At 49.6% G+C, this 12,791-nt stretch overlaps 1 protein-coding gene across 1 annotated transcript in view; it reads right to left on the bottom strand.

Annotated features, from left to right (window-relative positions):
- Positions 1–6,285, bottom strand: part of LOC126540816 (uncharacterized) — a 72,046-nt gene extending 65,761 nt beyond the window's left edge. Inside the window, exons 1-2 of the mRNA XM_055076409.1 lie at positions 6,204–6,285; positions 1,313–1,500 (exon numbers count right to left, since the gene is read on the bottom strand). Of these exons, the coding sequence (XP_054932384.1) occupies positions 1,313–1,494 (182 nt within the window). The 5' untranslated portion in view covers positions 1,495–1,500; positions 6,204–6,285. The remainder of the gene's footprint in view (positions 1–1,312; positions 1,501–6,203) is intronic.
- Between the last annotated feature and the right edge of the window lie 6,506 nt (positions 6,286–12,791).

The raw sequence follows: 12,791 nt of genomic DNA, 5'->3' as shown, positions 1-12,791 counted from the left end.
TCTGATGACTCCTAGTTGTTCACTGTCTTGCCTAACCTTATTATTTGTAAACTTCAGTTCAAGATAATAAATAATTTCCCATCTTTTTTCTAAGGTTACATTGTCTGAGACTTTGCATTGTCTTAAACTCCTTTGCGCAAGCCGAGAATCGCGTAACCTTTCATGATTATTTAGGAGCGAAGCCGCCAACAAAACACATCGCGGTGTAGGGAATTGCAGCATGCAGTCAGCTCCTGGCGTGTTCAGCCATAGAAGAGCCAAAAATGTATCTGCAGAAGGATTGGGAATGCGGCATTTTCTATAGACCGAGGCGGATGCTTTTTGGAAAGTTAGTACAGTCAGAGATTTTGTCCCTGGATTTTTTATTCGCCTGGTAAATCCTGATCACATCAGCCAGGGAATAAAATAGTGTAGGGCCTACTAATAGCATTACCTGCGGGCAATTCCTAAGCGCCTACGGAATTCGTTATATTTTGTTTCGCTAGCATTCTTTAACCAAATGCTTTTTTTTTTGTGTGGTCGTAGTGGATTTAGCATCAGCATTGTTCTGTTTCTCAATCTTGCACAGAGCTTACACTTGCTATACTGATCGCTTTATTAACCTGAGTTAGAAGTATCCTCTGTTATCGTGAGATAGAGCTGCATGTTAACACTTGCGTGCGCAGTGACTTATGAGAATGGGCACTCCAAACCATAATTTCAAGGTTACATCTATGCGTGAATAGCCTACTGTATAATATAACAGCTAACAGTATCGCACGAGACAGTGTCATTGTAACACGCCAAATGTCAACGTCCAAAAAAAGACGTCATACATTACCGATTTTCAATGACAACCGCGCTGAGAAGTACCGTTTGGTGGCGGCAAAATATTGCAATAATTTCGGCTTCAGCACTTTTAATCCGTTCTTCTTCCTTATATGTTTTCTCTTCGTGGTGTTTTTTTTTCAAAGCACAGTTTTCCAAAAATTTGCTAGAAAGCAAATGTTTCTATTGCGAGCAAAGCCACATAAAGCAACGTATAGCATTATATTAGTTCCTTTTCTTGATAGCTCTGTAATCAGTTTTACACATCTCACTCGTGATCGGTGGCTCTCAAGGTTATAAGGTTTTGTTTCCAAAAAAAGTGCAGAAAGGAAGACACACACACACACGTACACACACATACGTTATCTCTCTCTCTCTCCATATATATATATATATATATATATATATATATATATATATATATATATATATATATATATATTACTAGGAAGATTTCCTCCCTTTCTCTACAGCAGTCCTTAGTCATACAAGACTGAGTGCTTACACGAGGTTCCTCTCTTCTATTGGCTTTCCCATCTCGACGACCTCGGGTGGCAACATGTCGGGGTCGACCATCAGGTCCAGCTTCACTGGCTCACCAGCAGCGGCGCCTCCTGGCGCCAGAGGGGCCGCACCCGGTGGGTTCCCCCACTGAGCAGGAATATCGCCAGGCTGCGGTGGATTCATCACTGTCTGCGGACGGAAATGCCACACGTCATACACAAGCTCAGTGTTGAGTGTACTGTTGCATTTTATATATTTGTTTTTATGTACACGTAGAAATTGCTGGGACATCGAAATAGTGTAAAGCCAACGATAACTGGAGAACAATACCGCACGTTAAAGCGATATAATTGCTCTAAAAAGCATATTATTACTAATATATTATACGTGTGCCACTTTATGTTTTTCCTTTTAATTTCGAAAGCTTCCCCTAGGCTTAACCTAGCGGGCGTGAAAAATACGTCAACAAATGCGTTATTTGACTTGCAGCAAAGTTCACTGTACGGGCGCTTTTACATTTTGCCCACATTGAAATTTGGCAGCAGTGATCGAACCCGCGAACTTGCGCTTGGCAGCGCATAGCTGCTAAGCAGTCGTGGTGGGTGCAGGACATGTGCATTTCGGTGGCGGGCATAACAGTGGTGGGAAGAGTTCTGAATATTTCTGGGATGTTGCAATTATCTGGAAAGAAAGTTCGCATAAATAATGACGCTGACTTTGCTCCTTGCAATGAAACAGAGCACGTGGCATGTCGCAGCGCAGCATGCCGCGCTGCGACATTACGGGACAAAGCGCACAGTCGCAGGCATTTCCCGGAAGTTACAGAGATAGTGTATTTTTCATAAGAGTTCAACTGAAATTGGGTTCGTACGTAGCTGCAACGGCGATTTCTTAAAGTTTATGGTTGCTCGCGAAACAACCAATTTTCCAGTATTCGTATATAAAATATGTATATATCAGCTTTCCATACATCTGATGCGATATACGTATGATTAATCTTCACAGTACCTTAACACGGCTAATACATATCTACCGCATGCATGCACGACAGCACTCATCGAAAATGCCCATTTGCGGAAAGCGCTGGCGCAACCGAAAACCGAAACCTCTAGCGAAATGTTCGGACTACTTGGCGCAGTAATACGTGTATAGACTACGCCCACGTAGCTTTCCCTGCACTGCCACAGAAAGTTGTCGCCAGGTATAGGCGCACCGAGGGCCGACAGCGTCGTCTGCGGTATAGCACCCATACGCATGCGCCTCAACCGCGTTCACGAAGCGAAACGTCACTGTAACTTTCTTTTTTAGAGCTTAGAGCTAAGCTTTTATTGCCTCTTCCTTCGACTTTCCCACTGTTGCTGCTGCTGCTGCTGTCTGGCACACCACGTCAGGGATGGTTCAGAACATGTGAGTACATCACGGAAGCTGGGCAGAGAGGAAAGGCGACTCGAGAAACTCGTTTTGACATTTGCACCGCGTCCAATGTACACAATGCCCTCTGGAGCTCCCTGAGCATCTCCACATCAGCGTCTTAACAGTTGCAATTATCCCTGACTTTCTGCAAAAGTATTCTAGAAATTGCAGCGCTTACCTTTCTACTAACCTGCAAGCATAGAAGGAAGCTAGATAGAATGGTAGAGAGGAGGGCGAGAGGAGGCAGAGAGTGGGTAGAAACGACGGGGGGGGGGGGGCAGTAGCGAAACGAGTGCCTTGCCACTTTTCGCTCGCAGTTGCAGTTACCATACAGGGGGGTGGGGGGGGGGGTTGCTAGGGAAAAGATGACGTGAGAAGGAACAAAACGCTACTACTATGGACGTGACAGAAGTTGCGGGCAAACGGGACAAATTTAAGTACAAGGCACGGTGCGGTACGTTTCTGCTATTTAGAAAAATAAACAGCCTGCAAATGTGCCAAGCGGATTAGTTACGCAGGCGCGAAGAAGCACAGCCACATTAGAGGGCACCGTATCGTCTAGGCGACAGCACGGAAGCAGTCCCATGTCAAATCAATACTTCTGTGCACGTCGCGGTATCCTTGCGGCTATGACATTGCTCGAGGTCGCGCAATCGTTTCGAACCGCGGCAGCCGCATTTCGACAAAGGCGAAGTAAAAAATTCTCGAGCACTTACATTTAGGGACACGTTTGAAAACACCCTGGTGTCAAAATTAATCCGGAGTCCGCCATTACGGCGCGCCTCATAATCCGATTGTGATTTTGGCACGTACAGCCCCATAATTCAATTCAAATTTAATACTTCCGCCACGATGCTATGTGCCGTGTGAGGCAACGAATATGCTCAACCCTCCCTGAGGTTATGAAGTCTGGCGCACCACAACGCCTCAAGCAAACACCTCCTCCTGTGTATTCTTTGTACTACACAAACAAAGAGCAGTGGTGCACGCAAGGTAACGTTTAACACCAACTCACCACTATCGCGTTGGACTACACGTTGAAGAAATTAAACGTTCGCCGTCAATGTCACCGCTAGTGATCGGTAATCAAAGCGAACAGCACATAAAGATTCGCTTACATCGATTGCCGCAGTACGTGGCATCTGTATAGTTTTTTTTTTTTTTTTACTTTGAAATTGTAACGTTGTGCCTGTTGGGCTCGCAACACAGAGGTGCGCTGTATTTGCGAGGCCACGTGAAAAGTTTCCACCCCACCTCACATATCCGTTTATTGTAAGCTCGTGAAACGATGCCTCATTCACCACTTTAGCAAATACGCTCTCGTTAAACCGTCTTGTAGCTTCTGCGTAGCAGGATGTTCCTTTAACCAACCTTCGGGCCTTAAGGTAGAGGGGTGAGGAGCGGGGGCTATGGGGCAGCTATATACTCACTGCGTCTGCTGATGGATAAGCCTGGCAGCATGATAAATGAATGCCATATAAACTACGCTGATCAAACAGGCAATGACAAAAACAGCTATTTGTATTGTACATAGACTAACGCAAGTGGAAGGGCGAAGTCGAACCCATCAACTCTTTGCTTTGAGTTCTTGATAAATTTGACATCGCCCTGCTATCTGCTAGCCGCTTGGTTGGTTCAGATGGCAGAGCGGCTACCCCGGGAAGGCGGTGCTCCCGGGTTCGCGTACAGCATCAGGACGAATTTTCCTTCAACTGCTAGTCTTTTCTTTCGAGCAATCCGCATAAGTTTCTTTTGTAGAAATTTCTACGATTGGGTGGATGTCTCATTTTCCCTTTATTTATCAGTTCTCTCCACCTTGCGGATTTCTGCAGTACTATTACGCCAAATCGACCAGGATAGCGACAATCTAATAAAGAAAAAAAGTGCGCAAGTGCGTTGACGCTCACGTCCCGTTATCTGCCGCTTCAAATCTCCCTCCTTATCGCTCCTTTGAAGCAACTGCACATGCATTGGCCACGTGATAAAAGCAGTCAATTATTACCTCTGCATTGTGGTCGAGTTCCTTGCCCTCTTGCGTTCCCTTAAGTAACGTATAGCGCAGAGGTTATAGCGTAGCGCTTTCTCTTGAAGCAGCACTATACAATTCGTAGGCAAGCCTAGCATGGTCTCACACGGCCTGCGTATTGCTTTTTTTGTGTTGTATACTTTGGTCAAATACGGGCCATTAGACTAGCAGCAGACTTTTTTTTTGCACTTAGCTTTGTAAGGAATGATAGGATGCCATGCGACACGAGGCATAACTTCTCACTTTATTTGATGCTGTTGTCATGGTAAACTTCTTTAGGATTCGTCTATAGTCCCGACGTAGTATCCGAAAATATCAATTGATGTATAATTTGCAGTGAACAAGCTTTCTTAACTCCTTACTCTTACACAAGTTACATTATTGTATTGCTGGCCCGTTGTAACAAGTGCAATAATTGCCAAAATGGATTGCAAATCGCCCCGATGCGCGAGTAGAATTATTCGAGCCTATTGCTTCTATTATTTGGCTCCAATGGTATAGATTCAGCTATAACTGTCAATGTAGCGGACAATGAAGTCGAAGTCGCTATTGAAACTCCAGTTCCAAGCTTTACCTTCAAATTTTCGGACACGTTCAAAGGGAGATTGCCGCCGTGCATTCGTTAAAATAATGCGATGACCGCAAAAGTTTAGTTTCGCTTAAAGGCGGAAGCAAGGAAAGCGATAGAAAAGTTTGGCTTTGCGATGAAGCTCCTCGGCCGGTGTTGTGACAAGGCGCGGAAGCGACAGTCTGGCGCGGCGTATCCCGCCGCGCAACTGCTGCTGAGCAGCAGGAACAACACCAAGGATCCTACCAGGCGTCTCAGAAAACTTCCGTCACAGGAGCGCGTCCTGTGAAATTGCAGCCGTCGAACATCGATGGTACACAATATAGACAGATTTAGCCGAGCGTTTAGGGTCCGCTCCACTCAAACTAGTGTATCCCACAATATACGCACAGCTACTCAACAGAACACTAGCGGGAACAGTAGCACGCGTGCATACAGCGCTCACGCCGGCATCGGAATGTAGAACGTTGCGCACGTCCTGCTACGGAACCAAATTAGCGGAGCGTTACGGCGCGTCTACTTGATTCCTTTACTTGGTTACTTGGCTTGTTTACTTGCAATTGGTGTCGTCTCTGGAAGGCGCGCTTGTTAAATGCGCGAAATCAACGCAGTTCATGCATACACCGGAGCGCTTGAAATATACGCGGAGCGTATAGCAACGTTCTGCTGAAACTGTAGTCACATTTCGAATGTTTATGCGCCCTCAATGAGATTTGCGCGCACGGCGTTTGCTTCACGCGACAGCAACGAGCTGTAACCCCGTAATCGGAAATGCATCTTAGCTCGAAGCCCGTGCATGACTTGATCTGAATGACGCCTCTGCTGTTTTTTCTTCGCTGCTTGAGATTCTCTTTGGTAGCCGCGAATTGGTTCTGAAGGACTCACCTTTCTTTCACGGAGCACCAAGCGAAAACAGGTCGCGTAGAAACGAGCTGTACTTCTTCTTCCACTCCACACGACGAACGCGCATCGGGGCCACGAGAAAAACGATGACGATGATGATAAAATGCGTTGTGGCGCGAGCCCACAAAAGGAAACGCAACGATTCTGTGGCAGCATGAGGCAGAAATGCAATTAAGGACATGTTTTACACGGTGGACGGTGCAGATTAGTGTGAAGCGATGGCGTATGATACCAATTAAAAAAAATACTGAAGGATAAATATTTGAAAAGCGGTTATTGGTTGTCTTTCCTGAAATTATAGGCGTAAAAATTCGACAAAGACCCACAATATTCGCCGTCGTTTCCACCATTTTATTCTTCTGGTGCTTGTTAACAGTAAGCTCAATTATTAGTGCTGAGTATTAGATCGCTTTGCTGAAAGTGGAAGGCAGTCACATAAAGGTAACTTTTTACACTGAGCGTTCAGCGATGGTGAGAACTCTATTGGAAGCTGGTCCTGATATCCATCATCAAAGATCATATTGTTACGTGAAGCTGAAACCGAATACTATTTACAATTTATTTACAGGTAAGCTCACGGAGCCAAAATGGCGACGCTATATCAAACCGGCACACACGTCGTCTTCGTCCTCCTCAGTGCAGCCACACTGTGGCGGCTGTTCCGTAGCATCACCTCCGGCTGTAGAAGCACCGTCCCGGTGCTTAATCTACACATCCGCGGTGAAAGGTGTGTGGTATGGTTTTAGTCTTGCCACGTGAACGATGTCACTGGCAGCTGATGATGACGCTGAGAGTTCGGCGGGGATGATTTCATACGTGACATCGGTCACTTGTCGTACCACACGGTAAGGGCCAGTGTAGCGCGACCGCAGCTTTTCGTAAAGGCCCACACGGCGAACGGGTGACCAGAGAAGCACCAGAGAAGCCGGAGAAAAGTGCACGTCACGATGGTGGCAATCATAGAGGCATCTCTGATGCTCCTGTGAGGCCTCGAGACGGGAGAGAGAGAGAGAGAGAGAGAAACAGCTTTATTTACCACTGCAGGGTAGGAAGTTAGGGCAGGTAGGCCTAGTGTGGCTCCCCGGTGGGGGCGACGTCTTGGGCCCACGAGACGATTGAGAGTTGCGTTTTTTGTCTGCTCTTGTCAGCAGCTGGTTCCAACCCTCCTCGGAGGGAGCTGGCAGTAATGATCGTGGGGGAGGGTTACCCTCGCATCCCCAGAGAATGTGTGCCCGAGTGGCGAACACTCCATGGTCGCACTTAGTGCAGACGGGGTCGTAATCCCTTCCAGTGATTAAATAAAGTCTAGAATGACTGAGTATTGAATCGGTCTGCAGTCTGCGAAGCAAGGTGGCTTGCGCTCGTTCGAGGTCGGGGTGGGGAGGCGGGTACACGCGTCTCGTCTCCTTGTAGAAGTTGGTAATGTAAGCATAGGATTTGGGGGCCTCTGCGAGCGCATCTGGGTTCGAGGGGCCGGCCTCCCGGTTAGTTAGGCCTCGGGCTAAACGGTCGACCCCTTCGTTCCCAGAGTTCCCCGCGTGAGCAGGTACCCACACTAAGCTTATAGTTCTGTCGAGAGCGCAACCGCACGGGAGCGGGCGAGCTGGCGCGCGTGGTCGGCGTGTGCGATCGCGTCGCGGGCGTATTTAGTGGCGGAACGTGTGGCAGAGGGCAGCAAAGTGTCCAAGGGCAACACGGGTTCTCGGCCATATAGGAGATAGAATGGTGAATAGCCGGTGGTGTCGTGACGCGATGAATTATACGTGAACGTCACATATCATAAGTGAAGATCCCAGTCGTGGTGGTCGGTCGCAACGTACTTGGAAAGCATGTCGGTGATGGTCCGGTTGAGGCGCTCCGTGAGGTCGTTGGTCTGTGGGTGGTAGGACGTGCTGAACTTGTGCTTTGTCGAGCAGGAGTGGAGGATGTCCTCGACGACTGCCGACAGAAAGCTGCGGCCACGGTCAGTGAGTAATTGGCGCGGAGCACCGTGCACTGAAATGATGTCATACAGCAGAAAGTCAGCAACGTCAGTAGCGCAACTTGTCGGGAGGGCTCTGGTGATTGCGTACCGCGTAGCATAATCGGTAGCGACGGTGACCCATTTATTTCCGGAGCCCGAGAGAGGGAATGGTCCAAGAAGGTCTAGACCAACACGGAAAAAGGGTTAGGGTGGGATGTCGATCGGCTGGAGACATCCAGCTGGAGGTGTGGAGGGCTTCTTCCGGCGCTGACAGGGCTCACAAGCGGCAACGTAGCGCCGCACGGAGCGGGCGAGACCCGGCCAAAAGAATCGACGGCGTATACGGTCGTATGTGCGCGAGACGCCCAAGTGTCCAGCCAAGGAAGCATCGTGAAGTTGCTGGAGGACAGTCGAACGCAGGTGCGATGGAATGACGAGCAGAAGGTGAAGGCCGTGTGGATCAAAATTGCGGCGGTATAATGCCCCCTCCTTAAGGAGAAACATCAGGAGAGAGGCGTCGCCATGAGTTGACTCCAGACGGTAGATGAGGGCGCGTAATGAAGGATCGCGCCGTTGCTCGTTGCCGATTTGAAGCAACTGGGACACAGAGAAGACGCAAGCGATGGCGTCCGCATCAGCCGGTTTGTCGACGGGGTAGCGGGACAAACAATCGGCATCCCGGTGCAAGCCTCCCATCTTATATACCACGGAGAAGGTATATTCTTGCAGGCGAAACTCCCAGCGACCGAGTCGTCCCGTGGGGTCCTTGAGCGAGGATAGCCAGCAGAGAGCGTGGTGATCAGTGATGACACAGAAGGGGCGTCCGTACAAGTATGGACGAAATTTCGCAACAGCCCACACAAGAGCGAGGCACTCGCGCTCTGTGATCGAATTATTGCGCTCGGCGGGTGATAGAAGTCGGCTGGCATAGGCTGTAACGTGAACATGTCCACGCTGGCGCTGTGCTAACACTGCTCCTATGCCGTGACCACTGACATCAGTTCGAGCTTCCGTTGAGGCAGACCGGTCAAAGTGGGCCAAAATTGGAGGCGTGGTAAGGAGAGTAGTCAGCTGCGAGAAAGATGCGGCATGGTCAGGACCCAAAGAAAAAGGGGCGTCTTTCTTCAAGAGGCCGGTAAGGGGACGTGCGATGGTCGCAAAATCCTTCACAAAGCGTCGGAAATAAGAGCACAGCCCTATGAAACTACGAACGTCCTTGGTAGACTTCGGAACAAGAAAATTCGTAACGGCGCGAATTTTGTCCGGATCGGGTCGCACGCCTCTGGCGTCTACGAGGTGTCCAAGGACGGCGATTTGTCGGCGAGCGAAATGACATTTCGACGAGTTAAACTGGAGACCGGCGCGGCGGAACACGTCAAGAATCGCTGAAAGACGGTCTAGATGCGTGTCGAATGTGGGCGAATAAACGATGACGTCGTCCAGATAGCACAAACAGGTGGACCACTTGAACCCCTGAAGCAAAGAGTCCATCATTCGTTCGAAGGTGGCGGGCGCGTTACAGAGACCGAAAGGCATCACCTTGAACTGATAAAGGCCGTCAGGGGTAACAAATGCAGTCTTCTCTCGGTCCATGTCATCGACGGATATCTGCCAGTAGCCGGACCGTAAGTCGATAGAAGAAAAATAGGTGGCACCGTACAGGCAGTCTAGAGCGTCATCAATGCGTGGCAAAAGATACACGTCCTTTTTTGTGATTTTGTTGAGGTGGCGATAATCTACACAAAAGCGCCACGTTTTATCCTTCTTTTTCACAAGTACGACGGGAGATGCCCAGGGACTACAGGAAGGCTCGATAAGGTCCTTTGCAAGCATCTTTGTGACTTCCTGTTGGATAACAGCTCGTTCCGACGCAGAAACACGGTATGGACGTCGGCGAATAGGGTTCGCATCGCCAGTATTTATGCGATGGGTGACGACGGACGTTTGGCCTAAGGGTGTATTGTCAAAATAAAAAATGTCACGATAGCCTTCAAGAACGCGGCAAAGAGCTTCAGCTTGAGCAGGTGTAAGGTCAGAGGAGACCATCTTCTTAATGTCGATGTCAGTACCGTGCGATGACGTCACGGTATGGGCTGAGCTGTAACGATCTTCCACTATGAATGGCTCGACCTCATCATCCTGCAAAGCGCGAATTATAGCCAAGGAGATGCCCTAAGTCAGAACTTGCGCGGATAGCGCGAAATTGACAAGTGGAAGGCAGGTGTGGTTGCCAGTAATTTTCAGCACAGTGTGCGGCACGGTAACAACATGTGTAAGCATAACGGCTAGAATTGGCGCGGCCACGTAATTGCCGTCAGGTACAGCTGGTGAGGACAACAAGTCGACGTGTGTCACAGAGTTAGGTGGTAGGCGAATAAAATCTATGCAGCTCAGATGGCTAGGAGGCGGGTCCACAGGGTCGGCAAGAAGAGGCAAGTCAAGGCGAAGCGAGCCGGCCGAACAGTCAATGAGGGCAGAATGATGGGCAAGAAAATCCAGACCGAGAATGAGTTTGTGAGGGCAATGCTCGATGACGGTGAAGAGAACGACGGTGTGTCTCTCAGCAATGGTGAGTCGGGCAGAACACATGCCAACAATAGCGACAGTTCCTCCGTCGGCCACTTGTACAACTCGGTTCGGGGCAGGCGTCAGAACTTTCTTGAGCCAACGGCGAAGAGCAGCACTCATAATGGACACATGCGCCCCGGTGTCAATCAACGCGCACACAGTAACATTGTCGACGAGAACGTCCAAAAGATTCTTGTTCGTGGGTAAGGTGAAACGAGGATTTCGTGCCAATGTCGTCAATGCAGCTTCACCTCCAGAAGCTGCACTGTCTAGTTTTCCGGTCGGGGGTGCGGCGAGTAGGTCGAAGAAGGAGCACGGCGTGAAGGGGGCGAGCGAGATTGGCGGCGGGAGGGAGAAGACGAGCGGGAGTAGCGGGGTCGTGTCAAAGGTGTCGCAGGGTCAGATGATGGAGCGGGCATAGAAGGGGCGAAGGAAAAGGATGCGCTAGAAGGGCGAGGGTGGTAATCAGGATAATAGCACGTCGGAGAAGTCCAGCGGCTGCGGCAGTGGCGAGCGACATGTCCAATGCGTCGGCAGTTAAAACAGATCGGCTTGTCGTCCACGGTTCGCCATTCGGAGGGGTTGCGCTGTCCATAAGAGGAGTAAGAAGAGCGCGGTGGGAACGTGCGTGGATACAAAGGTTCCGAGCGTACGGAACGAATGGATTGCACGCCGACGTTGGACAACTCTTGACGGACGACGACCTGGATCAAGGAGATTGTCACTGGAGAATGATCAGGTAACAGGAATGAAGGGGCCGCCGGTTGTGCCGCTTCGACCTCACGACGAATGATGCGGGTCAAGTTGTCACATCGTGACGGCTGGTGGAATAGGTCGACACAGGATGACGTAGCAGCTGTGTTGGGAAGTCGCGTGATGTGCTGGGATACCCGGCGGCTTTTAGCACGCTCGAAACGGCGGCACTCCTTGAGGATGATATCGATGCTGGTGACGTTCGTAAACACCAGTAAATTGAAGGCGTCGTCAGCAATGCCTTTGAGGACGTGATTAACCTTATCGTCCTCAGTCATGTTCGGGTCAGCCTTGGCACAAAGGGCCAACACGTCGAGAATGTACGACACGTAGGACTCGGTCGACGTCTGTACGCGTGTGGCAAGGACTTTCTTGGCGTTGACTTGTCGACCAAACGGATTGCAAAATAGGTCGCGTAGCTTGTCTTTGAAGAGATCCCAGCTAAAGATCTCCTCTTCGTGAGTCTGGAACCACGCCAATGGTGCTCCGTCGAGGTAGAAAAGTACGTTGGCAAGCATAATAGTCGGATCCCAGCTGTGACTGGTGCTGACACGTTCGTATAAGCGGAGCCAGTCGTCAACATCAGGACTGCCGACTCCGTTGAAAACACCAGGATCCCGAGGTGGGGAAACGGCGACGTAGGTCGGGGCTGCAGGCGGAGACGCTTGCGTAGATGAAGTGCCGCCAGCAGGAGCCGAAGTTGCATTGTCGCCTTTGCGACCGCTGCGAAGCTCCATGACGAGTGCGGGGAACGTCCACCTCCACCAAATGGATGTTACGTGAAGGTGAAGCCCAATACTATTCACAATTTATTTACAGGTAAGCTCACGGAGCCAAAATGGCGACGCTATATCAAACCGGCGCACACGTCGTCTTCGTCCTCCTCAGTGCAGCCACACTGTGGCGGCTGTTCCGTAGCAATATATTGGAGCTATGAAAACAGCAGTATGTGTAAAACTAATTTTATGTGTTTCGCGGGCACTAGCCGTGTTCACAAAATCTAGTCACAGAAATTCGTCTCGGACGCGCGCTGGCTTTCATTTAAAGATGTGAACTTTAATTCATTATTTTTGGCGCCGCCCTGTGTCGATTTTAGTGCCCCAATTTCGTACAGTGTGTTGAACAGCGGATATATGTTGTTACAAGAAAGAGCAAGATATGGCGCCACACGTACTAAAACTCCTTTATTCGTGAAAGTAGCGACACTCTAAGATCTTTGGTGCCGCACCCTCAACCGCGTCACTGCATTCTGTCTTACGTCATCACTGTCGACACGTTTGCGCTTC

The sequence above is a fragment of the Dermacentor andersoni genome, chromosome 2 (assembly GCF_023375885.2).
Source record: "Dermacentor andersoni chromosome 2, qqDerAnde1_hic_scaffold, whole genome shotgun sequence".
In the NCBI taxonomy this organism is placed as follows: domain Eukaryota; kingdom Metazoa; phylum Arthropoda; class Arachnida; order Ixodida; family Ixodidae; genus Dermacentor; species Dermacentor andersoni.
This window is presented reverse-complemented; position numbering and strand designations above follow the sequence as displayed.